We start from the raw sequence: 26,210 nt of genomic DNA, 5'->3' as shown, positions 1-26,210 counted from the left end.
ACATGAAGTCAAAGAAATTGCCTTCCCAATAACTTCCCAATATTTGTCATAGGCTGACAAATCGTGTTGTGCAATGTTTGTTTATTTTTTTGGCTGTAATCACAGCTCAACCACCAATAATGCAACTGAGGTGTGAAGACCCACACTTGATTAATATAAAATATATCTAATTCCCACTGGAGTTGTCGACAGTCTGTCTTCTTTGCAAATTCCACTTCTACAGCAGAAACCACGTAAGTATATTTGTGTGAGATTCTAAGGATTGCATATAAATTACTACCATATGAGTAAACACATCTTTAACAAAAGGCACACTAACTAAAAGCCCCATTCATACACAAAGAATTAAATATATAAATATTCATATGTTGTTAGAGTGTACTTTATTGGGTTCAAGAGAGATGGAATTGCACCAGCCCAGAGTCTGAGTTGAATTGACATTTCCTCAATTTAAAGCATTTAACATGAACAGTGAGTCGATCTACTCCAAAGTCAACACAAACCATCGAGACATTCAGTTCAGTGTTGTTCTGGATTAAAACAATTTTTTTCTCATTTTAGTTACAAAAATTGGTCACCTAAAGGGCTTCGCATTGCATTCACACATAGATTTGAACAATGGATGTCTGACAGTTATGTATTTCTCTTCCGAAAAAACCCAAAAACAAATCCTCACCCAAAATATATAAACTTAATTGCTCAACCAAGGTATATACAGGGCATTACATCCTTGCATCTTAAAGGTTACCAAGAAAGTTTGAGGTATACAACCAAAAAGAAAAACTGTCAAAAACAAATATAAAAAAACAAACAAAAAAACCCCAAATGGAATTAAATTAAAGAAAAATGAATGCCATGATTGATTCCTATGAGCACAGGATAACAATGTTAGTGGAACATGTTTCCGTACATGTGCTGGTGTAATATTTCCCGTTGAGTCAGCTTTGGGCACAAGGACAAAACAGCATATAATCTCAAGATTTGGATTGTCAGTATATACAAAGGTCATACAATCTAATTTAGGAAAACAGAAGAGTTTGAATGCTCACTTTATTTGTTTCATGACACATACACAGTATTTGTTGAAAGAAAACACAACACCAGAACGGCAAATGCATTTGTTTCTATGATGGTTTTAAGTTATAATCTATAATCTTTAAAATTGAAAATAAAGAGCCAGAAGAAGAATCTGGCACACATGCAAGTTTTGAAAGTAGATTAAGAAATACAAGTTTTGTACAAAACACTAATTACAGTTTTATAATTATCAAAATGCACCTTCTTTCTTATAGCACCTCTTTATACTTGTTTTGTGTTTTGAACAAGCACCATTGTAGTCATCAGACAGCACCTGGAGAATGCAAAGAGGAGGTCTGTGCCCCCAATCTTGCCTGCCCCCCCCCCCTTCACTTGGTGACCTCCCGTGCCACGTTTCCAAATGTCCTTCAGCTTTGTTCCATAATGTGGTTAAGACATGTGGTTCGAGCCCTACAAGGGCAGCAAGTATATTTTTTGGAATACACGTACATACATGGGAAGACATGTTTGCTACACCTTCTCATATTCAAAACTTGCATGTGGCATAAAAACAGTTGGGGTAGGGCTACAAATGGAGCTTGTTGGAACTCAAAATGTCTCAACTTGACTTTCTTTGCTGACCCTATCAAGTCCTTTAATTATCCCATTTTATTTAGCCAAGGAAGCACACAGGCCCGACTTCAAATCCAAACTTCTGGTTGGGATCCCCAAAGTCAGTCAACATGACATCAACAATAGGAACCTGATCAATTTTGGGAGTATTAATCTCCATCACAGTCTTTCCGTAGCCCTTCCTCGTCTGCAAAAGAGACAGATGTCAACAGCAATTAGTGAGACAACGCAAAACCAAAGTAAACACGGATTTCATTTCATTTCATTTCATGCCAAATCATCCCTGAGTGTTCATACAACAATAGAGCATGAAGCTGTTATATTCCTCCATATTTTACTTGATGAAGAAGTGCCTATACAGTACACCTATTGTCCACTGATGTGCAGTTGTGTCATACATTTCCACTGCTATGCTGATGATACACAGATATATATACTACTTAAGGCTAAATTATTCACACTTTATTCACCTAGTTAGAGGCCTAGCTGGTTTAATGGAAAAATTGACACCATATACAGTGGGTAAGAAAGGATTTAGTCAGTCCCTGATTGTGCAAGTTCTCCTACTTATAAAGATGAGAGAGGTCTGGAATTTTCATCATAGGTACACTTAAACTATGAGAGACAAAATGAGAAAAAAAATTCCAGGAAATCACATTGTAGGATTTTTAAAGAATTTATTTGTAAATTATGGTGGAAAATAAGTATTTGGTCACCCACAAACAAGCAAGATTTCTGGCTCTCACAGACCTCTAACTTCTTCTTTAAGAAGCTCTTCTGTCCTCCACCTATCACCTGTATTAATGGCATCTGTTGGAATTCGTTATCTGTATAAAAGACACCTATCCACAGCCTTAAACAGTCAAACTCTAAACTCAACTATGGCCAAGACCAAAGAGCTGTCGAAGGACACCACAAAGAAAATTGTAGATGTGCACAAGGCTAGGAAGACTGAATCTACAATACTCAAGCAGGTTGGTGTGAATAAATCAACTGTGGGAGCAATTGTAAGAAAATGGAAGACATACAAGACCATTGATAATCTCCCTCGATCTGGGGCTCCACGCAAGATGTCATCCCGTGGGGTCAAAATGATCATGAGAATGGTGAACAAAAATCCCAGAACTACACGGAGGGACCTGATGAATGACCTGCAGAGAGCTGGGACCAAAGTAACAAAGGCTACACACTACACACAGAGGGACTCAAATCCTGTAGTGCCAGGTGTGTCCGTCTGCTTAAGGCAGTAGATGTCCAGGCCCATCTGAAGTTTGCCAGAGAGCATATGGATGAACTAGAAGAGGATTGGGAGAATATCATGTGCTCAAATGAAACCAAAATAGAACTTTTTAGTAAAAACTCAACTAGTCATGTTTGGAGGAAGACAAATGTTGAGTTGCATTCCAAGAACACATATCTACTGTGAAACATGGGGGGTGGAAACATCATGCTTTGGGGCTGTTTTTCTGCAATGGGGACAGGACGACTGATCCGTGTTAAGGGAAGAATGAATGTGGCCATGTATCATGAGATTTTAAGCCAAAACCTCCTTCCTTCAGTGAGAGCATTGAAGATGCAATGTGGCTGGGTCTTCCAACATGACAATGATCCCAAACACACTGCTCGGCAACAAAGGAGTAGCTCCCTAAAAAGTATTTCAAGGTCCTGGAGTGGCCTAGCCAGTCTCCAGACCTCAACCCCATAGAAAATTGGTGGAGGGAGTTGAATGTCTGTGTTGCCCAGCAACAGCCCCAAAACATCACTGCTCTACAGGAGATCTGCATGGAGGAATGGGCCAAAATACCAGCAACAGTGTGTGCAAACCTGGTGAAGACTTACAGGAAACGTTTGACCTCTGTCATTGCCAACAAAGATTATGTTACAAAGTATTGAGTTGAACTTTTGTTATTGACCAAATACTTATTTTCCACCCTAATTTACAAATAAATTATTTAAAAAATCCTACAATGTGATTTCCTGGAATTTTTTTTCCTCATTTTGTCTCTCATAGTTGAAGTGTACCAATGACGAAAATTACAGACCTCTCTCATCTTTCTAAGTAGGAGAACTTGCACAATCAGGGACTGACTAAATACTTTCTTACCGCACTGTAACATTCATTTGGACAAGCTCCATTCTGCTTCACAAAGACTCATTAAAACAAACTAACAGTCAAAACATGAAATCACATGACAAAACCAAAGACAAGCGTCAACACTCTTTATACAGATTTGCTCAGCAAACAGTTAGATTAAAAAAAAAAAACTAATCATTTTTCATTCCTTGCTGTATAAACAGCCAGTTTAGATCCTGCCAGTGCAAGAAGCCACTCCATACACATTTTGAACAAAACGGTTTCAATAAACTATGCTTACCGCACACCCATCTGAGAGGGCTCTGATGTAGGGGTTATTGTCATAAGACATCTCCTCATCGTTGGCACCCAGGAAGCGCAGTGCTTTGTCGTAGCTTTCACTGGTATCGTCATGCCATGCGACAGACTGGTGACAGCTGTAAGTGAAATTTTGCCTGGCCGAAGCTGTCAGTAGTTTGAGGAAGGTCATTTGTACCATGTTTATTGAATTTCCATCTGCATCAACGTATGTTAGCTGTCAGGATAAAGAGACGATGTCAGTCAAGATTCTAAACACTTTTGCATTTTTACAAGTGGGTCTATTTTATTTTTTTTTTTCCATTTTTGGGTTGAATACAAAATAACTGGACCTTTGTTTGTTTTCTGAAGGTGGCAAACAGTACAGAATATACAAATTCGAATGCCATAAGACCCCATTTGTATCACAATGAAAAGTGTGATGTGGCTTCGTATAATAGTTCAGTTATATTTACAATACTACATTGAACAATAATATATTCACTGAAGAATTATATCTCTCCTAACCATTTGTTTTTCATCTAGAGCAACCATTACTGTCTATTTATCTATCTGAATTTAAGTCTGGGAGCATTCAGTGGTGCTGTGCATTGCCACATACACCTCATGGAACTGTATGGGTACTAGATGGGAGCCACCCAGGTGGACAACTGATCCATCTCTGTTGCTCAATAGTTACAATCTATCTGACACAACCAGGTGAAACATGGGTATCCCATTGACCTTCTCCAACCACTGGGGAAGTCAACACTGATGCACATGTGAGATGGATCATGCATAAATAAACATATCACATGACTAAAATGTTGTAACCCCAAATAATGGCTCATTTGACACAAAATTATTTCAGCAGCAAATAAAGATCAGCCAAGAAGACCTAGTATCAAAGACATACAGACATTGCTTTAGGTCACTGGTTAGCCTTCAAGGCTTGCAGCAGTAAGACAAGTAGCATCAGGACCCCAAAGATCTGGATTTTCGTTCTCCCGCAAAGTTATTGGTAAACTCCTCTGTCCAAAGACAGCAACAAAGACAACCAATCTGAGAGTTTAAAGCCTCAGAGACATGAATGTCACTGCCAAGATTAATAAATATCTCTCCAAGTTCAACACTTTCGCTGCATGCAGACATGTCTCATGGCCAAGTCCAGAAATGCATTAAAAGCCTGGATCTTTGTCTTGATCCAGGACAATTCCAAACTCAGACACTCAGATTTAATCATCAGCAGAAAGAATATTACAGTCCTTTTGGATAATAAAAAAAAGTTTGTCTTTGTCAGTACTAAAAATATTATTACAACAGACTAGCCATACATTAAAAAAAATCATCTGCTCAGAATTTCAGATGACAGGTTACATCACATAACAGCCTCCTGTGGTTGCTCAGTCAGGCCACCATGAGTCCGTCACAGATGGATTCAAGCATTTCATCATCCTGTCCAACACTGCAGAACCAGCGGATACTATTAAATAGTCAGCGAGAATGTGAGGAGCACTGCAGCAGCTATTTCTTCACATAAATTCAAAATAGTGGTACGTCAAGTCCATCATAGTCAGTATAATCTGAATAATGCACTGAATGCTAACTCTTTCTCTAAAATTTCACCATAGTTAATGTGCCATGGTTTTAATTTCATCCAAAATGGAGATATCATTCTTACATGTCTATTGCCAAATCTAGTCAACTTTATCATGTGCGGTCTCTGCAGTTCTGGAATGGTGACACATTTGTCTGGCTGTAATTCACCTCGCATGCAAAAATTGAGTGTGTAGAAGTGGGACATTCAAAACAGCTATGAGTGGTACATTAAATTTGGTTGAAGTTTCCCCAAACATGAGTTAGAAGTGCCCTCATTTGTGAACCATGAGATGTCATATTTCCTAGTTTGCGGTGTAGTGCACTCCTGTAATACCTTCACACCCTGCTACTATGTGATCTGTATGAGCTGTGTATTGTTTTCTGGCTGTGCAGAACGTAGCGCACTGTGATACAAAGGTCAGATGAAAGATGTAACACATTTTTGTAAAAACAGGGACTACAAAATTTTCTGAAAAAAAAAAAAGACATAACAGATCTCTCACCGCTTTGCTGTCAAATGAATAAAAGTTTCTAACGTCTTTGACAGATTGCCTGCCGGCTGTAAGTGTCCTCAGCCCACAGCTCTGCAGGCTGGCTGTTGCATAGCTGGATTAGTTACTCGTTTTATCTTTAGTATGAGCAGTTCGTGTCAAAACAACATAAATCTGTTCTGTTGTTTCATAATGAAAAAGCATCTAACCATTATTATAGGAGGTCTGTGAGAAAACTATCCGACCTTTTTATTTTTTTCAAAAATTATATGGATTTGAATCGTGCGCTTGCATCAGACAAGCTTGAACCTTCGTGCGCATGCGTGAGTTTTTTCACGCCTGTCATTCGCTTGTGGGCAGGCTTTGAGTGAGCACTGGTCCACCCCCCTCGTCGGATTTTTATTGTCAGGGAAATGGCTGAGAGGCTGCCACTTTGCTCCATTAATTTTTTTTCAGAAACTGTTAGAGACAGCCAGTTGGAAACCATTCGAAAGATTCAGATGGATTTCGGTGGAGATTCTATCGGCGTCACACGGATTAAGGAGTGTTAAAACCTTTTTAAAGACGGCCCACAGCGGCGGAGGGCGCGCGGCGCACCGAGCGGCCATCGACAGGCTGGAACCACTAGATCATTTCTAAACTGAACGCTGTGTTGATCCGTGACATTGTGTGACTACCACAGAAATGGCAAGAGAGCTGGACATAGCACTTTTGTGGCACATTCCACTGTTACAGGAGATTTTGTAATGAAAGACGTGCGGAGGATTTCGCGTGTCGGCACGGAGCTGACGCGCTCAACAAAAAAAACGCTCAACAAAAAACACCTCCGTGTTGGAAACCATTCGTAAGATTCAGACGGCTTTCAGTGGCTTTTCAGTCGAGTGAGTATCCGAGAAATTGGTTAACAGCTGGGCATGTTCCAACTTGTCCTGTGAGACTTCCAACATGGAGGTGTTGTTTGTCCAGCGGCTGTGAGCGGCTGCGTCTCGACGCGCGAATCCGTCCGCATGTCTTTCATTACAAATCTCCTTTAACAGTGGAATGTGCCGATAAAGTGCTGATCCCGACCTCTTCTGAAACTTCTCTGCTAGTCACACGACGTCCTGCATCAACAGAGCCTTAAATTTGGAAGTGATCTGCTCATTCCAGCCTGTCGATGGCCGCTCGGGGCGCGGTGCGCCCTCCGCCGCCGTGGGCCATTTTTAATCCAGTTTTAATGGTCCTTAATCCGTGTGATACCGATAGAATCTTCACCGAAAGCCAACTGAATTTTCCAAATGGTTTCCATCTGGCTGTCTGGCAGAGTTTCTGAAAAAACTTTCATGGAACAAAGCGGCAGTTGCTCCGCCATTCCTAAACAATAAACATCCGATCAGGAGGGTGGACCAGTGGTCACTCAAAGCCTGCCTACAGGCGAATGACGCAACCGACAGGTGTGAAAAAACTCACGCATGCGCACGAAGGTTCAAGCTTGTCTGATGCAAGCGCACATTATTCAAATCCATATAGTTTTTGAAAAAAATAAAAAGGTCAGATACTTTTCTCACAGACCTCGTATAATCGCCTTGAAAATGAATGTTGCATTTATTACATAGGGTCATTGACTAAATCCCTTACTAGCGCCTGACAAAATAAACAAATACACTAAACTACACTAAACTGATGTAATTCTGAAGTAAAATTACTGATAAAATAAATACAACACAGTTACTCATAAACTTCATGGAACACCAAGGAGAATTCATTGCAATGAGAAATTATCTTTTAAAACTTAAGTAAACATTAAAATAAGTGCAATAAATAAATAAATTGAAAAATAAAATTATTGCAATTTGCATCTATACTGCAATGGTTTTGGTGCATGTAAATTTTGTTAGTACTTTGTAAGGTAGAAAACAGAGAGTAATGCTGTGCAATTTGGATCTATTTTTTCCCTAAATTATCTCAATTTGATGTTTGGAAATTTACAGAAAACACTTCAATACAGTCCGATTCACATTTGACTTTTGACTATGTATTTCTGTCAATTTAGGGTTAAGATAATCCGAAAGTTAACAAAAAGAAATTACATTCAAATGAGATTTAAATTTTTTTGTGATATTGGGATTAGATTATAGGTTACAACTAGGATTGAATAGGTTCAATAGAATCCATTTTTAAAACAACTCTTCCAACCCTGGTGATATCCGACAAAGTTACACTATCAACGTAAAGATAAATTTTCATGATAAAAATGATCAAAAAAGCCATATAAACACTTTGTCTTGCACTTTTCCAACAACAACAAACAGTTCCTGATGTTTACAAGAACAAGAAGGAAATGTTAAGATAAGATAAAACTTTATTGATCTCACAGAGGAGAAATTCACATGTTATGTCAGCTCTTAAAAACACACAAGATGGGTGCAAGTAGAGGAAAATGTTCATCAACAGCGTGTGCAAGGATAAGCAATAATAATAATACTTGTAACAGTACAATAAAATAAGAAAATGAGGTAGAAATAGGATATATATATATATATGTACGTACATATATAAGCAAGGTTGGGTAGGATTACTTTGAAAGAATACATGTGGATTACATGTATGTACAACCCCTGGCAAAAATTATGGAATCACCGGCCTCGGAGGATGTTCATTCAGTTGTTTAATTTTGTAGAAAAAAGCAGATCACAGACATGACAAAAAACTAAAGTCATTTCAAATGGCAACATTCTGGCTTTAAGAAACACTATAAGAAATCAGGAAAAAAAATTGTGGCAGTCAGTAACGGTTACTTTTTTAGACCAAGCAGAGGGAAAAAAATATGGAATCACTCAATTCTGAGGAAAAAATTATGGAATCATGAAAAACAAAAGAACGCTCCAACACATCACTAGTATTTTGTTGCACCACCTCTGGCTTTTCTAACAGCTTGCAGTCTCTGAGGCATGGACTTAATGAGTGACAAACAGTACTCTTCATCAATCTGGCTCCAACTTTCTCTGATTGCTGTTGCCAGATCAGCTTTTCAGGTTGGTTGGAGCCTTGTCATGGACCATTTTCTTCAACTTCCACCAAAGATTTTCAATTGGATTAAGATCCGGACTATTTGCAGGCCATGACATTGACCCTATGTGTCTTTTTGCAAGGAATGTTTTCACAGTTTTTGCTCTATGGCAAGATGCATTATCATCTTGAAAATGATTTCATCATCCCCAAACATCCTTTCAATTGATGGGATAAGAAAAGTGTCCAAAATATCAATGTAAACTTGTGCATTTATTGATGATATAATGACAGCCATCTCCCCAGTGCCTTTACCTGACATGCAGCCCCATATCATCAATGACTGTGGAAAGTTACATGTTCTCTTCAGGCAGTCATCTTTATAAATCTCTCATTGGAACGGCACCAAACAAAAGTTCCAGCATCATCACCTTGCCCAATGCAGATTTGAGATTCATCACTGAATATGACGTTCATCCAGTCATCCACAGTCCACGATTGCTTTTCCTTAGCCCATTGTAACCTTGTTTTTTTTCTGTTTAGGTGTTAATGATGGCTTTCGTTTAGCTTTTCTGTATGTAAATCCCATTTCCTTTAGGCGGTTTCTTACAGTTCAGTCACAGACGTTGACTCGAGTTTGCTCCCATTTGTTCCTCATTTGTTTTGTTGTGCATTTTCGATTTTTGAGACATATTGCTTTAAGTTTTCTGTCTTGACGCTTTGATGTCTTCTTTGGTCTACCAGTATGTTTGCCTTTAACAACCTTCCCATGTTGTTTTTATTTGGTCCAGAGTTTAGACACAGCTTACTGTGAACAACCAACATATTTTGCAACATTGCGTGATATTTACCCTCTTTTAAGAGTTTGATAATCCTCTCCTTTGTTTCAATTGACATCTCTCGTGTTGGAGCCATAATTCATGTCAGTCCACTTGGTGCAACAGCTCTCTAAGGTGTGATCACTCCTTTTTAGATGCAGACTAACGAGCTGATCTGATTTGATGCAGGTGTTAGTTTTGGGGATGAAAATTTACAGGGTGAGTCCATAATTTATTCCTCAGAATTGAGTCAGTCCATATTTTTTCCCTCTGCTTGGTCTAAAAAAGTAACCGTTATTGACTGCCACAATTTTTTTTCCTGATTTCTTATAGTGTTTCTTAAAGCCAGAAAGTTGCAATTTGAAATGACTTTAGTTTTGTGTCATGTCTGTGATCTGCTTTTTTTCTACAAAATAAAAACAACTGAATGAACATCCTCCGAGGCCGGTGATTCCATAATTATTGCCAGGGGTTGTATGTACATACATTTGGATTACTTGTAATCTGATTACTTTTGGATTACATTTCAAAGTAATCCTACCCAACCTTGTATATAAGTACATATGCATATATATATATATATAAACATGATTGGGATTGAAAAGGAGATAGGAGCATGTTATACAATATGTGAAGTTGAATTTAGATGTGATAAGGTGACACAAGTGCTGGGATTTGTAAACGAGTTGTTATTGCACATGATTTGTGGACATATTATTGCATGTGGTTATTTCACAGTGTTATTGTACAGTCTGACAGCAGCAGGGAGGAACGAACTGTGGTATCGTTCCTTCTTGCACTGAGGGTGCCTCAGTCTGTCACTGAACGAGCTGCTCAGCTCCACTACAGTCTGGTGCAGAGGGTGAGAGGAGTTGTTTATGATGGACTTGAACTTGGTTAACACCCTCCTCTCAGCCACCTCCTCCAGAGACTTCAGAGGACAGCCCAGGACAGAGCTGGACTTCCTGACCAGCTTATTCAGTCTCTTTCTCTCCCGCTCTGTGCTGCCCGGGGCCCAACAGATGACAGCACAGAGGAGAGCTGAGGCTAGAGCAGAGTCATAGAAGGTCTTAAACAGAGGCCTGCTCATTTTTGTTATTGTGTTGTTTGGACAATTTAACTGAAAATGAGGCCCTAACATCAAAAGGGCACATATTAGTTTAGCTTAAAGCCAATCTTATTCATGATAAAAGCATTATGTTCACAGAATCCTCTCTGTTCCGATTTTGAATAAAATATGAATATACTCAAACCATTAGGTAGATTACGGTTTCTTTATGGGGAGCAACTTTGGGTCACTGCCTGACAATTTTGCAGGAGCTGCTGCTTTTAGAGCCTATTAGCAGGCCCCCTGCCGTTGCACAGAACTGCTGCACAGGTCCTTTTAGTATGGTGCTGAGTGAAGAAGTTTGGCTTTTGGGCAGTGAGCTGGAGGAGGTGGCTGACAGCAGGAAGAGAAAGAGTACTTACTATTTTACCACGCTTAAATTCACTGAACCATGAGCCAGGGACCTCTTTGGGCCACGAAGATATTCTAACCTATAGAAAACAAAAAGCAGACAGCATATTACTGATGAGCATTATTATTTTTTATGTTATAAGACATAAGGAGAACATGAAGAAAGCTTGCTTCAGCAGGCACAGCCTCAGGAGTAGCATCATTGTTGATCAACTGGGATCAGACAAATGTTTTTTCAATTTTAATATCATTGAAATATATCTTCCTTACTTCACAGAGCCTTGTTATTTTCCAATACATGCCTTTTGGTGGTGTTTCTGTTGTTTGCACAAAAGTGAATATTTAATCTGAACAAGACAAGCACCGCTGCAAATCAAATGGCTTCCTTCAGCAACCTCTTTACTGTGCTGTGTGCTGATGTGTTTGCTTGAAAGCTTAAAATGATTGCTAAATATTTCATGACAAATAATTCTTCAAAAGACAGTTGGGGGGTCTTGTGTATAGCCACTTACCCCGTTGGACTTATTATCTGGGTAGATGCAGGTTTCGCCCCCGGCAGTGAAGTTACAGTAGACTTTGAAGGAATCCCCAGAGCAGCCTTGGTTTGGATCAATCCAGTATTCGCCTGAGGAACCCGAGAATACTCAGACATCATATTCCAGTTATGTCTCCATAAAGTAGCTTAAATCTTTATTTGTAAATGAAACTGGAAGCATCAAATTCTGCTTTGAAGTAATTTGCTGCTTATTTTCATCCCTTGTCTCCTAACTATTTTTGGTGAAATCGTATTTCTGTGCAATGATTTTGACAAAAATAGTTACTTAATACAATGATAATTTGTCTTTATTGAGCCTTACTGCTGAACTAGGAAACATATGCCAATGTTGAAAGGTCCAAGGTACTGAGAGGTCAATTAGAATGTTGTGCAGCCAAGTTATTGAGTCTGAACTAAACTATTAGCAGAGGTTTTTACAAATAGAGACAGCCCAATAGAGACTAAAGCAAAAAGAAAGGTAAGTGTTACACTGACTGTGTCCAGTCGGTGATCAGCATGTCACTAAACATTAGGAATCACTCATGGTTCAGTTCGGGTTTGTCAAAATAACATGTTTCTGTACCATATAATGCAAAGGGGTGTAGTAAACTTGCATTTAAAAATCTCTTGCAGCAGTGACACATTAAAGTGACTTGTACACCAGCCTTTTAACCTTAATCCCAGAATGTATAGTCGGTGAACAGTGCAATTAAAATACTGCAAAAAGTACTTCATGCCACTTTGTAATACCCACTTTTTAAAAAGAGCAAATGCGTCAAGATACCAGTTTTAATTAAACTCAATTTAGAGAAAACATTGTAAATAATTTTAAATGTGTGCTTTAATACACATAAAAATAGACATCTCAGCTCCCAGCATGGAATGAAATAGTTTTCTGATTGCAAAAGTTGCTATGTTTAATGAGTTGCCAGTAATAATACTATTTATTATTTTGTGTTATGTGTGTTATGGTTGTCATGTATGTTCTTTGTGTTAGTTTTATTGTTTGTGTTAAGAATATTAGTAATATTAACAATAGCAATAATTTTGTCAAACAAATTTGCGGCAGGAGTGCATGTGACTTGGGGCCATTGGCCTTCATTAGCCCCTGCTTTCTTCAGTCTTACCATCAGGAAATTCAGGGTGGCAGAGTTGCAGATCTTTGCATGTCCTGGCGGGGTTGTTTTGTATGCCCATGGGGTACTTCATACGCTCTATGTCCTGTTTGAGGTTGTTCAGAGAACCAAAGATGTCCTCCATGCCCTCGCCGTAGTCCATAATGGTGCCAGCTGTGTCTGACTGCATGTCACTTGAGCGCTTGGTCTTCTTTGGTGATTGTATGGGAAGGGGCTGGGTAACTTCACCTGGTGGACCCTTTTGGGTGAAAAATGGACAAATAAATTTTTTTTGTACTTCAAACTGTGTGATTGATATCAAAGTCTCCATCGAGCTATTGAATGATTTTAAAATAACATTTTGAGTTCAGCGAACCATCAACAGGCAGGGGTGGTGGAAATGTGATTAGTGCGCTTGGTTTTAGTGCTGAAGGTTCCCGGTTCAATCTGGCGCATCTGGCGTAAAACCTGTGCCAATACAACATGCAGTTCAACCTTGGATTTGCTGTGGTGACCCCAAGTGTAAACAAGGGAGTGGCCGAAGGGATTTATTTTTTTGACCCTCTGGGGTCTGAGGGCATTTTTTTGGACAGTTCACTTGCCTGGCATAAATGTTTTATTACTGCTGTTAACAGCTCTCCCTGCATCCCACAATCAAGTTTTTTGTCTCTTTTTTCAGGACAACCTCTACTTTCGGAATATATATGCAATAGTGGTGTTTTATAAGTGTAATACAGGTTTACAATCAGAAATAAGAAAGGAAAAAGTAAAGCGGAAATAATTTTCCACACACATTTATTCAAAACACACAGCAAACTATAATAAACAACTGTTTTGACTGTACAACAAAAAGGTTCAAACAGTAAACACAAATGCACATTTTGAACAATATATACAAAATGGTCGATGCGTTTTGTTTGTCTTCATTTCAAAGCAATTTCTGTCTGCTATTACACAAAGGTCACATCACAAACTTCTACTTCTAAGTTAACTGTGTGTTTGTTCGCTCCTGCTCTGAAAGCAGCTTTCACACTTCAAGGCTCATTCGCAGTTTGAGGAGCTGCCCCTCCCCCTCGCTCCATTGATATGGTAAACGGTCCTTTAGGCCGGAGTGAGAGAGTTTGCCACAGGCTTATCCAATAACATTCACAGGTAAACTAGTGGAGCAATCCTGATACTCACACACTCTTTGTTTGAGCACGTGAGATTGTATGAGAGGCTCTCCGTCTGCTCACTGTCACTGATCGCTGTGCGTAATGGCACAGGGTGCATTGGAGCCAGCAGCCAGGGGGCTATTCAAATGGGCCAACTAGTAACACATCACACCTAAAAACAATCTTTGGTTTATCACGTGAGGTAAATCTGCCCTACAATTGGATTATGGAAAACCATGTGACGGTGAAACAATTCCAATTGGACACTCACATTGCGCACGTCATCACACAGCTTCTATGAGGAGTACAAAGATGGTGGATGGCTGGCTCGAAAGTCCGCAGAGTTAACTTTTCAGCAAAACAAACGTAAGTTTCTATCTCATATCATTAAAAAGTTATTTATAATTTAGTAAAACTTGGTCTCAGCAGTCTTATACAACGGCGTTGGACCCAGAGGGTTAAATAATTGTATAAACTATCACAACAGAATAGGATTCAGAAGCAGTGAACTCACCGGAGGACCAGCAGGACCAACTGCACCAGTGTCTCCTTTTGGACCAGCGGGACCCTGTGAGGAAAAAAGAGGATTAAATTGATACATTTTACACAGCACATCACAGGAGCATTACACCTTTGACAAACAAATATCATACTCACAGGTGAACCCTTGGCTCCTTTAGGACCTTGAGGGCCCTGGATGAGATGAGATGTAATCACAGCAACTGAGAAAAAATCATTCTATTTGCACTGTAAAATCTAAATGCATAAGTGAATCAGACTTACAGGCAGACCAGGGGGGCCAGGGGGACCAAGAGGACCAGAAGCTCCACTGATACCCTGTGATATGATGAGATAAAAGCACAAGTGAGCCTCGAGTGAGAAGAATATCTATCTATCTATCTGCATGCTGATTTTGTTTTTTCTTATCTGTTTTTGTCACTTGCCAACCTCTGATGATGTTGCTGTAATAAGTGAATAATTTCCACAGCATTGGGATCAATAACATCTGATCTTATATGTTAATGTCTGACTTTGTGAGCTGATGCTTGTAAAACAGACCCAACCTATTTAGTAAAATTTTCACATGGAATTATGGAACTAATTAATAAGGTTAAAAAATAATTTCAGAGGGGTAGTGCATATGTGGGTATTCTTTGAATCTCACAACAAATAGACCCAAAAGAAAATTAGACAACTGAGTGAAACTTATTTTTTGAAGTCTTTCCTTGTGACCTTTTTTAACCAGGTTCAATAAAAAAATAGTTCATGAGTCAAACACAGTACATCACAATGCTACTGATGTATTTCATCCCTTGCTTTACTACAAATTCAGATCCTTCTCATATATTCATGTTCAATTTTTTTTTTCAAAATCTGACACATTGTCCTCAGGAAGAACTCAAAAATATTCTTTACTAATGTCCCACAGTGAGGGACAGAACAACCATAGTTCACCTGAAGCACTGAGGTCAGGTCAGGCAGTGACGTGTGGTCATGGAAGGCAGGTGAGGTACAGCCTCACCAGCCATCATGGAAAGAAAAAATATGTAAAATGAAAAAATAAATTAAATTGTTATATTTATCCAGTGATTTGTACTATAAAGTTATTTTCCTTTTAACTTCAACTTTTTCATTAGCTTTCTATTCAAATTTAAACATTTGCTGTTCAAATACTGAGAAGAAATGTGCGGTGAGGCAGTAGCCAGCCGGGCCTCACCTTGGAATGCGCAATCACTGGGCTAACTGCTGGAATGCTGTGCAGTGAGTCCGTCTCACTGTTTCTCTGTATGTCGCTATTAAAATGGCAGCCCAGTCTCACGTTTTTTTTTTTTTTTTTCGTGACAGGGTTTTTTTAACTCACTATTACTAACCCTACTCCTACCCCCAACCCTAACCTTAACCATAACCTAATCTTACTCTTTCCCTCCACCCTAACCATAACCACCTGACCCCCCCCCCCCCCGCCACTTCATTTTTAATTTCGTGCAGCTATCACGGAATGAATTAGAATGAATTTGTGCTGCCGTGACAAAAATGAGGCGCTTTTCGTCACGCGAACCAATAGATTAATGTATATTTCGTGCTGCTGAATGACGACTTGCCGTGAGACTGGGTTGAAAATGGTCATACACTTTGGCTGTCTGAACTTAAATTCCATAGTTTAGCTGATGTACATAATGTACAGTGTTTTTTTTTATTTGTCAACAGCTGTGTGTGTAACATGTTTCATGTGCTGAGCGATCACAAAACGACTGCAAAAATGCATCAAGCAGGCACTCAGTTCTCCTGCTGCATGTTAGGGAGCACTAGTGATCCCAGGGATTCTTCTTGCAGCAACTCCGCAGCTGCAGGATAAGTGACAGCAAGCTACGAGAGTAGCCATTCATTTATTTTTTCCTCTCGCCTGGACTTTACTTTCAGAATGGTGGATTACATATCCAAACTGAAACAGTTTTCTCAATTGCACTTTCAATTGAAGCAAGAGGTAATAATTAAGACAACCAAAGACCGGAGCTGAAAGGTTTGCTTCAGACAACAGAAGAGCTGCTCTTTTCAAATACAGTGGGACACACTAAAGTCTGGCTGTGTGGACGTCCAGCAAGAAACTGTTTTTCCTGCCTTATTTTCTCAACTTGACTCAGATGGGATATTGTGACCTGAAGAATTTACAAAGAAGTGTCATCACAGACGAGCGGTTGACCACTTGCATTCAAAGCCAGAAAAGGCTCCAAACATAGAGTGGGAACACGACCTCCACTGAAAGAGAGACTTTTAAAACTGAAGAAAGCTAAGGAAAACTTCCACAAGCAAGTCATCGACGTGTTTATTCAGAAGGAGCGGTACACAGACTTCATTTATAAAAATAACAGAGTGGCTATATGACCAACCATTGGTTCATTAAAGTAAATATGTGAGCATATATGCCCAACCACAACCGACCAATGAGCGTGCTTGTAAGTTCACGTCCGGTTTCAACGCGGGGGAAAAAAGGTGGATATTTTTGCGCTGGTTGTGGGAGGGTTTGCAGCCCGCGGAGGGGCTGAGATCTAAAGCGGTTCTGTTTGGCTCTTCACACCCAGGGAACTGTGTCAAACTAACACCATCGTACAAGCAACAAGCAGCATTTTGTTCATAAAAACTGTTTCATCGTCGTTAACAGGCTTCCGTTCAAAATGCTTATGAAGTTTGTCTGCTTTCATCCATTGCGGTGATTTATTTATTTATTTTTTTGCAGTAATTATAGATGTCGTTGTTAAATGTGTAAACATACGCCGCTTATCACGCCGCAATAGAGCCTTAAAAAAGTGGTGTAAAAAACGTAGTTCAGATGCACAAAATGTGTCAAATATACAATCACGGTTGGGCAAATAAGGTAAGACATTATATTTATCTGCCCAACGGTCAGGCGTGTAATGTTCAGTGTATGACTTATCTGCTCAATGGTTGGGCGTGTAATGTTCAATGTATGATTTATCTGCCCAAAGGTTGGACGTGTAATGTTCAGTGTATGACTTATCTGCCCAACGGTTGGACGTGTAATGTTCAGTGTATGACTTACTTGGTCAAAAGTTGGACGTGTAATGTTCCATGTATGACTTATCTGCCAAACGGTTGGACGTGTAATGTTCCATGTATGACTTAATTGCCCAACGGTCTGGCGTGTAATGCTCAATGTATGACTTGTCTGCCCAACGGTTGAGCATGTAATGTTCAATGTATGACTTATCTGACCAACGGTCAGGTGTGTAATGTTCAATGTATGACTTATCTGACCAACGGTTGAGCATGTAATGTTCAATGTATGACTTATCTGACCAACGGTCAGGCGTGTAATGTTCAATGTATGACTTATCTGACCAACGGTCAGGCGTGTAATGTTCAATGTATGACTTATCTGCCCAATGGTTGGGCGTGTAATGTTCAATGTATGACTTATCTGCCCAATGGTTGAGCATGTAATGTTCAATGTATGACTTAACTGCCCAACGGTTGGACATGTAATGTTCAATGTATGACTAATCTGCCCAACGGTTGGGCGGACAGCTTTTGCGAGTAAGTAAAGGTAAGACCATAATAACGTTTTTTTTTTTTTTAATTAAATGTGCTTTTTTGTGTGGTACAGTTTGTCTGTATAAAGAATGCTGATATGAGATTTTAAATGTAACCTGTTAACTGAAATCAAACAGTGAATAAGCTACTCTGTGAGCTTCATATGTATTTAAATGTGATTGTGATGAAGTCAGTGCCTCACCAGCCATCAACCTCACCGCACGTCACTGAGGTCAGGTCATATGAGGACTGGCACACTGCAAAATCACCAGTGCTAAATGAACACTGACGGTGTCTCTATGGGTCCACACTGGGTCAGTGAGGAATATATAGACACTGTCAGTGTTAATTTAGCACTGCCAGTGTTAATTTTACGCTAGTGATTTTGTGCAGCATGCGTTGTTGCCATATGTTGCCACATCATGTGCACTTTGGAAACCACTCTGGAGCCTGGATGTCAAACACTAAGCCAGACTGCCAGTCCATCCCTGATCTAAATTTATAATCTATTATTTTAGGATTTTATTTTTCTTTTCTGTTCCATGGTTGACCAAACGTGCTCCCTAGAGTTGCTGAAAATCATTTCATTTGTTGTTGAGTAATTCTTCTGGGAAACAATTTTATTTGTAGAGATAAACACAGAGTGAACTGTTGTGTGTTGGGGGGTGTGGTTGGATATTTTGGTGTTCTTTTCTTTTCTTTGCTCTCCAGGTGGCATGAGAACTGATTTGTCTGAGGAGAAGGTGCTGGCTGAAGAATCCTTCACCCTCATCAACATCATGTGCAGCACCTGTGAATGGTGCTCACATGCAACCTTAAAGACTTTCAGCTGAAGCAGATAATTGGATGGCGTTCTGCATTTAAGTCATGTGTGATTCAAGCAGAACTGCCGGGAACTCGACCTTGTGATGTTCGTTTGTGAGACGCTGAGGACCGCGCCTGGGTTTGACACATCGAGCCCGTGAAGCAAGGAAGGGTGAGGGACACATGCTGTCAGCACACATCAAAGGTGATTAAGTGTTTGACTAATTGTTGATAGTAACTTGGTATTTTGTTACGCAGTATACTTGAATTGTGATGAGGATTGTGCAGCTCGCTTCTCACTGCTGTGGCATGCGGACAAGTGGTCCTCCACCTGTTGTGAGAAGCTGCTCATTTGCATAAAGCTTAAAATACAGACCTGCATGTGTTGCTGATAGTGTGTGTCTTTTGAAGGATATTAGTTGTAACTGCTAACTTACCTCACCTCTTCTATGCTTCGCAGAGAGTCGGTTTGTCGTGTCCACCTGGGGGGTGTTTGGCGGTGGTAGTGGGTCCAGGAGCGCCGGGCTTCGATCCTTTTGGGCGCTGGAGAGCGTGCCAGCCTTCACTCCACCAGAAGGACACTATTTCTGTTTTTACACTTTTTATGCACCAGCGGGTGAAATAAATATATTGTTTTTGGAACCGCTTTTCTGGTTATTTGCAGCGCTGGGTTCCGTCTGACACAGGTCCGCTCCTCAACCCGTGTCGACACATAACAGTAGTTCCGGGCCATTCCATAATGGACCCAGCGGCAGAGGCGGTTCCTTTTGCCGAAAAAGTTCAAGAACACTTGGAGAAAATATGGGAGCAATTACAGCATCTCGCAAACCAAATTAAACAAACAGACGCCCGTGTTACGGAGCTTGCAGCGCAAGCCGTTCTGCTTCCTGCTGCTCCAGCTGCGGCACCATCGATACTAGTGCAGATAACTCCGTCACCCAGAGATTCGGCGTCCGAACCGATTGTTTGTCGTCCGGAGCCTTGTGCGGTGATGCAATGTTCTCTGGTTTCTGCTCAGTCAGGTTGGAATGCCGCAGCTTTATGAGGAATGTTTGTAGATGGGTTAAATGAGTCATTAAAAGACGAGCTGGCAGTCCGTGACGAGCCAAACGATTTAGATGAGCTAATATCGTTGGTGATTCGTCTAGATGATCGGATGAAGGAGCGTGGACGCGAGAGAGGACGTCCATCAGAGCGGGTTTTTTCGTCTCGGGGCTTTCCCCGACACAGATCTGGGCCACCTCTTCTTCGCCCCACTGAGGCTCCTCCGACGGGACCTCTGGCTCCTCTTGCTGACGAGCCCATGCAGCTCGGACGAGCAGAGATTACTGTATTGCCCCGACATATAAACGTCAAGAAAAATAATGGTGACGTATCTCCAGGTGTTCTGGGACAGGCAAAATAACACACATAAAAAAAAAAAAATCTAGTACGGGTTAATGTTTTGTTTTCTTTAAATAGGGGTTATAATTTGTTTGGGTAGTCAGAGGCGTGTCTGGTGGAGTGAATGTTAGGCGGATAGAAGCCCGTCTGGGCTCACTTAATCGTTAATTTTTTATGTGTTTTTAGGTATTTTCTGTTTGGGTTGTTGGGTCGTTTTATTTTGTTGTTTTTTATTTCCCTACATCCCTAACCCCAACCTCACTTGCCCCAAGACCGTTTGTCTTGTGGGTTGTGGGGTGGTGCAGGTTGGTCACGCTGAGCGTTCTCAGAAGACCTCTGCACCTAGGGGGGGGGGGTGTTAGGGGCGTTTTTCTTGGTTTGGTTAGGGCCCGGTTCCACTCCAGCCTCGGTGAGCCTTTGTACCGGTCGTCATTGGTGTTGCCGGGGTGTGGTGCAGCGGAGACATACCTCAGTCGGAGGGGTGGGCCGATCTGTTGCCGTTCGCCATTTCGGTAGTTCCACCCCTCCCGAGAGGCTGGGGTATGGTCGAGTTGGGGCACCGGCCGTATTTCCGGTTCTCCGCTGCGCCTTGGGGTTGGGGCTGGGTTAGTTTTTCCTGTTCCCTTCCCCGGCTTAATGTTTTGAGCCGTTTGCCAAAATTGAGCCGCCGAGGGGCTCTGGGAGGGACCTGGGGTCTTTCGGGGTGCCGGGGAGGGTAACAGGGTTTACGGTTGTTTTATATCCCCCCGGGGTTGTTTTTGTAGTCCTCCGGGGGTTGAGTTTTGATTTTGTTCTGTTTCCTTCCGGGTTCCACCTCCAGGGTTGATGGGACGGTCCTCTGGGGGGGAATTGGCTTGGGGCCAACTAGCCAAGTGTGGCCGAGTCTGGGGTTCCGGGGTTGTGGGGAGGGTACCTCCTGGGGTTGATGGTACGGTCCTCTGGGGGGCACCGTTTGCTCCATGTATACCTGGGGACCTGTGTGGGATTCTGGTTCTGGCTGTTCCTCCTGGAACTGGCGGTAAAGGCCTTCTGGGGGGGGTTGTTTGTTATTTTTCTTTTATGCATTTATGTTTGTATTGTGTTTGTGGGGCTGTGTTGGGTTTTTGCGTTTGGGTGTTTTTCTTTTCTTCCCGGGGTTTGATGGGACGGTCCCCTGGGGAGGTTTTGGGTGGGTTTTGTGTTTTTTCCTGTGTGTTGGATTGTACTGGGGAATGTTTTGGGGCTTTTGTTGATGCCAGCCGGCCTTCCAGCTGCGGTGCCCTGTCCTGCTGTCTGTGGTGGACCTTGGGAGCGTGGTGCTGTCTGCTTCCTGACGAGGACCCCGGAGGGAGGTGCTGTTCTCGGGCCTGGTTTGTTCGGTCGCCGGGAGGCTTCCCGTTAAAGGGGGGGTACTGTTGTGTGTTGGGGGGTGTGGTTGGATATTTTGGTGTTCTTTTCTTTTCTTTGCTCTCCAGGTGGCATGAGAACTGATTTGTCTGAGGAGAAGGTGCTGGCTGAAGAATCCTTCACCCTCATCAACATCATGTGCAGCACCTGTGAATGGTGCTCACATGCAACCTTAAAGACTTTCAGCTGAAGCAGATAATTGGATGGCGTTCTGCATTTAAGTCATGTGTGATTCAAGCAGAACTGCCGGGAACTCGACCTTGTGATGTTCGTTTGTGAGACGCTGAGGACCGCGCCTGGGTTTGACACATCGAGCCCGTGAAGCAAGGAAGGGTGAGGGACACATGCTGTCAGCACACATCAAAGGTGATTAAGTGTTTGACTAATTGTTGATAGTAACTTGGTATTTTGTTACGCAGTATACTTGAATTGTGATGAGGATTGTGCAGCTCGCTTCTCACTGCTGTGGCATGCGGACAAGTGGTCCTCCACCTGTTGTGAGAAGCTGCTCATTTGCATAAAGCTTAAAATACAGACCTGCATGTGTTGCTGATAGTGTATGTCTTTTGAAGGATATTAGTTGTAACTGCTAACTTACCTCACCTCTTCTATGCTTCGCAGAGAGTCGGTTTGTCGTGTCCACCTGGGGGGTGTTTGGCGGTGGTAGTGGGTCCAGGAGCGCCGGGCTTTGATCCTTTTGGGCGCTGGAGAGCGTGCCAGCCTTCACTCCACCAGAAGGACGCTATTTCTGTTTTTACACTTTTTATGCACCAGCGGGTGAAATAAATATATTGTTTTTGGAACCGCTTTTCTGGTTATTTGTAGCGCTGGGTTCCGTCTGACACAGGTCCGCTCCTCAACCCGCGTCGACACATAACAGTGAACAACAAAACAAAACTGCTGCTACTTGAAAATGGAGCTCAAAAATTATGCAGAGAAAGGCAATAAATAAATAAAATAAAAGCACACATTTTGTTTCACTGTTTGTTTTCAACACCTGAAATTGCTCAAGCTGCACTTTTAAATAGTTTGAATGATCAACCCTGACGGTCAAGAGTTCCTTCAATAAGCAGGTTTGAGAGTTAGCCCTCTGTGGATACGGTAAGTCACGCTGTGTGTTTGCAGTTTTGGGACCGGCTGTTGCACATTCGGTAGTGAAGTACAACAGCAAGACCTGTACTCATAGAAGGACAAATGGGCTTAAAAAAAAAAAAAAAAAGTCGAGGAAAAAGGTGAGTGGCCCAAGGGTCAGCGTTAGAGTGGAGTCATAAATCACTTACACCATCGCCCTTGCTACCGGGAGAACCCTGGGGCCCGGGTAAACCTCTGTCTCCCTTCTCTCCTTGCTCACCAGGAGGTCCAATCAGACCAATCAGACCTGGATGACCCTACATGATGAAAACAAACATGTGCATGCACAAACACACATAAGAACAGCAAATGAAATGTTAAAGCTGCAGCACATGTCAGAAACAAACCGGTCACTGCTGTCTTCCACAAAAGAGAAATGCAAATGAGATGTTGCAAAAGGTGGTGTTTCATTACAACATACGTCCTAGAGATTTAAAATCAAAATGACTCTTAAACTGGACAAAATAAAGAAATAAAGCAAGGAAATACGAGGGCTGTCAATAAAGTAACAGTCCTTTTTATCTTTTTCAAAAACTATATGGATTTCATTCATATGTTTTTACGTCAGACATGCTTGAACCCTCGTGCGCATGCGTGAGTTTTTCCACGCCTGTCGGTGACGTCATTCGCCTGTGAGCACTCCTTGTGGGAGGAGTCATCCAGCCCCTCGTCGGAATTCCTTTGTCTGAGAAGTTGCTGAGAGACTGGCGCGTTGTTTGATCAAAATTTTTTCTAAACCTGTGAGACACATTGAAGTGGACACAGTTCGAAAAATTAAGCTGGTTTTCAGTGAAAATTTTAACAGCTGATGAGAGATTTTGAGGTGATTCTGTCGCTTTAAGGACTTCCCACGGTGCGAGACGTCGCTCAGCGCTCTCAGGCAGCGTCATCAGCCTGTTCAAGCTGAAAACCTCCACATTTCAGGCTCTATTGATCCAGGACGTCGTGAGAGAACAGAGAAGTTTCAGAAGAAGTCGGTTTCAGCATTTTATCCGGATATTCCACTGTTAAAGCAGATTTTTTTAATGAAAGACGTGCGGACGTGCTTGGAGCCGACACGACGCTCCGCCACAGGAAAAACACCTCTGTTGAAAGCCTTAAGGACAAGTTGGAACATGTCCTGCTGTTAAACAATTTCTCATATACTCACTCCACTGAAAGCCATCAAAAGCCGCCTGGATTTTACAAATGGTTATCAACACAGAGGTGTTTTTCCTGTGCCGCCGCACCGCGCCGGCTGCGTCCCGACGCGCGGACCCGTCCGCACGTCTTTCATTAAAAAAATCTCCTTTAACAGTGGAATATCTGGATAAAATGCTGAAACCGACTTCTTCTGAAACTTCTCTGTTCTCTCACGACGTCCTGGATCAATAGAGCCTGAAATGTGGAGGTTTTCAGCTTGAACAGGCTGACGACGGTGGCTGAGAGCGCTGCGCGACGTCTCGCACCGTGGGAAGTCCTTAAAGCGACAGTATCACCTCAAAATCTCTCATCAGCCGTTAAAATTTTCACTGAAAACCAGCTTAATTTTTCGAACCGTGTCCACTTCGATGTGTCTCACAGATTTAGAAAAAATTTTGATCAAACAACGCGCCAGTCTCTCAGCAACTTCTCAGACAAAGGAATTCCGACGAGGGGCTGGACGACTCCTCCCACAAGGAGTGCTCACAGGCGAATGACGTCACCGACAGGCATGGAAAAACTCACGCATGCGCACGAGGGTTCAAGCATGTCTGACGTAAAAACATATGAATGAAATCCATATAGTTTTTGAAAAAAATAAAAAGGACCGTTACTTTATTGACAGACCTCGTACAGACCTAAAAAAAAAAAAAAGCCAATTCATGAGGATGATGACTTTGAAATAGGCCAGTTTTGACCAGGCGGTGATTTGACAGGGTAAAAAACACACAGCGTGTGACCCGGCGCCTCGATCGCAGTTTTAAAGTGCTTTCTGGCTCAAGCCACTGTGTCCATGTGTGGGAGGCAATTTAGAGAGTAATGTGTGCTGTCTGAATATTCTTTGCAGTTATATTTCACCAGCAAATTTGACAGAGGCACAGAACGGTAAGATTACACAGATTAGAGTGATACATCACTCAGATGCATCTTTCCCCCTTACGGAAAGAATGACAAAAACTACTTTGCTCTCCTAAATGGTAACACAGACTGACATTTGCTATCAACAATGCCTTGTAAATCTGGAAGATTGTGCTACTTTTCATCAGCTGCAAAATCCTGCAAGTTGCATTTCACTCACTGTCCTGCAGGTTATTTCACAGTTTTGAGGTTAATCTTCCATCCAGTTGGGGCACAGGGGAAATGAAATCGCTGTGCAGATTGACACAGGGGAAAAAGGTAATGCTCACCTTTTCACCTTTGCTGCCAGGGTCACCTTTCAGACCAGGAAGACCTGGAGGGCCCTAAACCAGGATAGCAGAAGTTACAAATCAATTTAACAGAGAAAAAAATATGAGAGTGGTAGAGCTGTGCAAGGAAGGTACTGAATACAGAAAACTTGAAATAGAAATGATGAGTGTGACAAGAGAACAAAAAGAGAAGTGAAGCACCAGCAGAAGGAACAAGAGACATTGCAGGGAAAACAACAAATGAATTCCATTAAGCAAAGCAGAGAAAGTTGTGTACTATATATATATATATATATATATATATATATATATATATATATATATATATATATATATATATATATATATATATATATAAATGCCTGGTTTAAAAAGAAGAGTGTCTTTTTCATACTAACCATGGGTCCGGGTGGACCGTCTTGTCCTGGTGAGCCGGGCAGTCCTTGTTCACCCTGTTAAAAACCATCCATTTGTATTTAGAATTGTAGCCCACAGTATGTGCTCAAGTGTGCGATTGATTTTCTTTGTTTGGCCCAGTGATTAATAGCCCAAACTGGAAAAATGTTAGCATAAACAAGCAACTCTAAAGGTATCAGCCCAATGGGAGCATTGATTATTCCATGAAGTCTATCATCACGCCTTGGCAATATACTACTAGTTTGCCTTTCAGCATATGTGTCTGTGAAAGTGCAGTTGAATTAATTGTAACTATGACTTACGACAGGGCCGGGGATTCCTCGGAGACCCTCTGGACCGGGTTTTCCAGGAGGTCCCTGGGGCCCGACTGGTCCAGTTTTTCCTGCTGGGCCCTCAGCACCAGCCTCACCCTGTATGGTGTACAAAAATTAAAACACCGCAGAACAAGGTAACACCTTTAAAATAAGCACTAACCATTAGCGGTTAATGG

General features: G+C 41.5%; 1 protein-coding gene across 4 annotated transcripts in view; it reads right to left on the bottom strand.

Annotated features, from left to right (window-relative positions):
- Positions 1 to 366: 366 nt before the first annotated feature.
- col11a1a (collagen, type XI, alpha 1a) overlaps positions 367 to 26,210 on the bottom strand; it is a 363,765-nt gene continuing 337,921 nt past the window's right edge. For all 4 annotated transcript variants that reach the window (XM_034171602.1, XM_034171606.1, XM_034171594.1 and 1 more), the window contains 12 exons: positions 26,023 to 26,130; positions 25,702 to 25,755; positions 25,304 to 25,357; positions 23,084 to 23,191; positions 14,964 to 15,017; positions 14,838 to 14,873; positions 14,695 to 14,748; positions 13,039 to 13,285; positions 11,889 to 12,001; positions 11,388 to 11,456; positions 4,026 to 4,259; positions 367 to 1,837 (listed from right to left, as the gene is read on the bottom strand). In XM_034171602.1, coding sequence (XP_034027493.1) covers positions 1,691 to 1,837; positions 4,026 to 4,259; positions 11,388 to 11,456; positions 11,889 to 12,001; positions 13,039 to 13,285; positions 14,695 to 14,748; positions 14,838 to 14,873; positions 14,964 to 15,017; positions 23,084 to 23,191; positions 25,304 to 25,357; positions 25,702 to 25,755; positions 26,023 to 26,130 — 1,278 coding nt within the window. In that variant the 3' untranslated portion in view covers positions 367 to 1,690. The remainder of the gene's footprint in view (positions 1,838 to 4,025; positions 4,260 to 11,387; positions 11,457 to 11,888; positions 12,002 to 13,038; positions 13,286 to 14,694; positions 14,749 to 14,837; positions 14,874 to 14,963; positions 15,018 to 23,083; positions 23,192 to 25,303; positions 25,358 to 25,701; positions 25,756 to 26,022; positions 26,131 to 26,210) is intronic.

Source organism: Thalassophryne amazonica, chromosome 1 (assembly GCF_902500255.1).
Source record: "Thalassophryne amazonica chromosome 1, fThaAma1.1, whole genome shotgun sequence".
Lineage (NCBI taxonomy): Eukaryota > Metazoa > Chordata > Actinopteri > Batrachoidiformes > Batrachoididae > Thalassophryne > Thalassophryne amazonica.
Note: the sequence above shows the minus strand (reverse complement) of the source record. Positions and strands in the feature narration are given on the sequence as shown.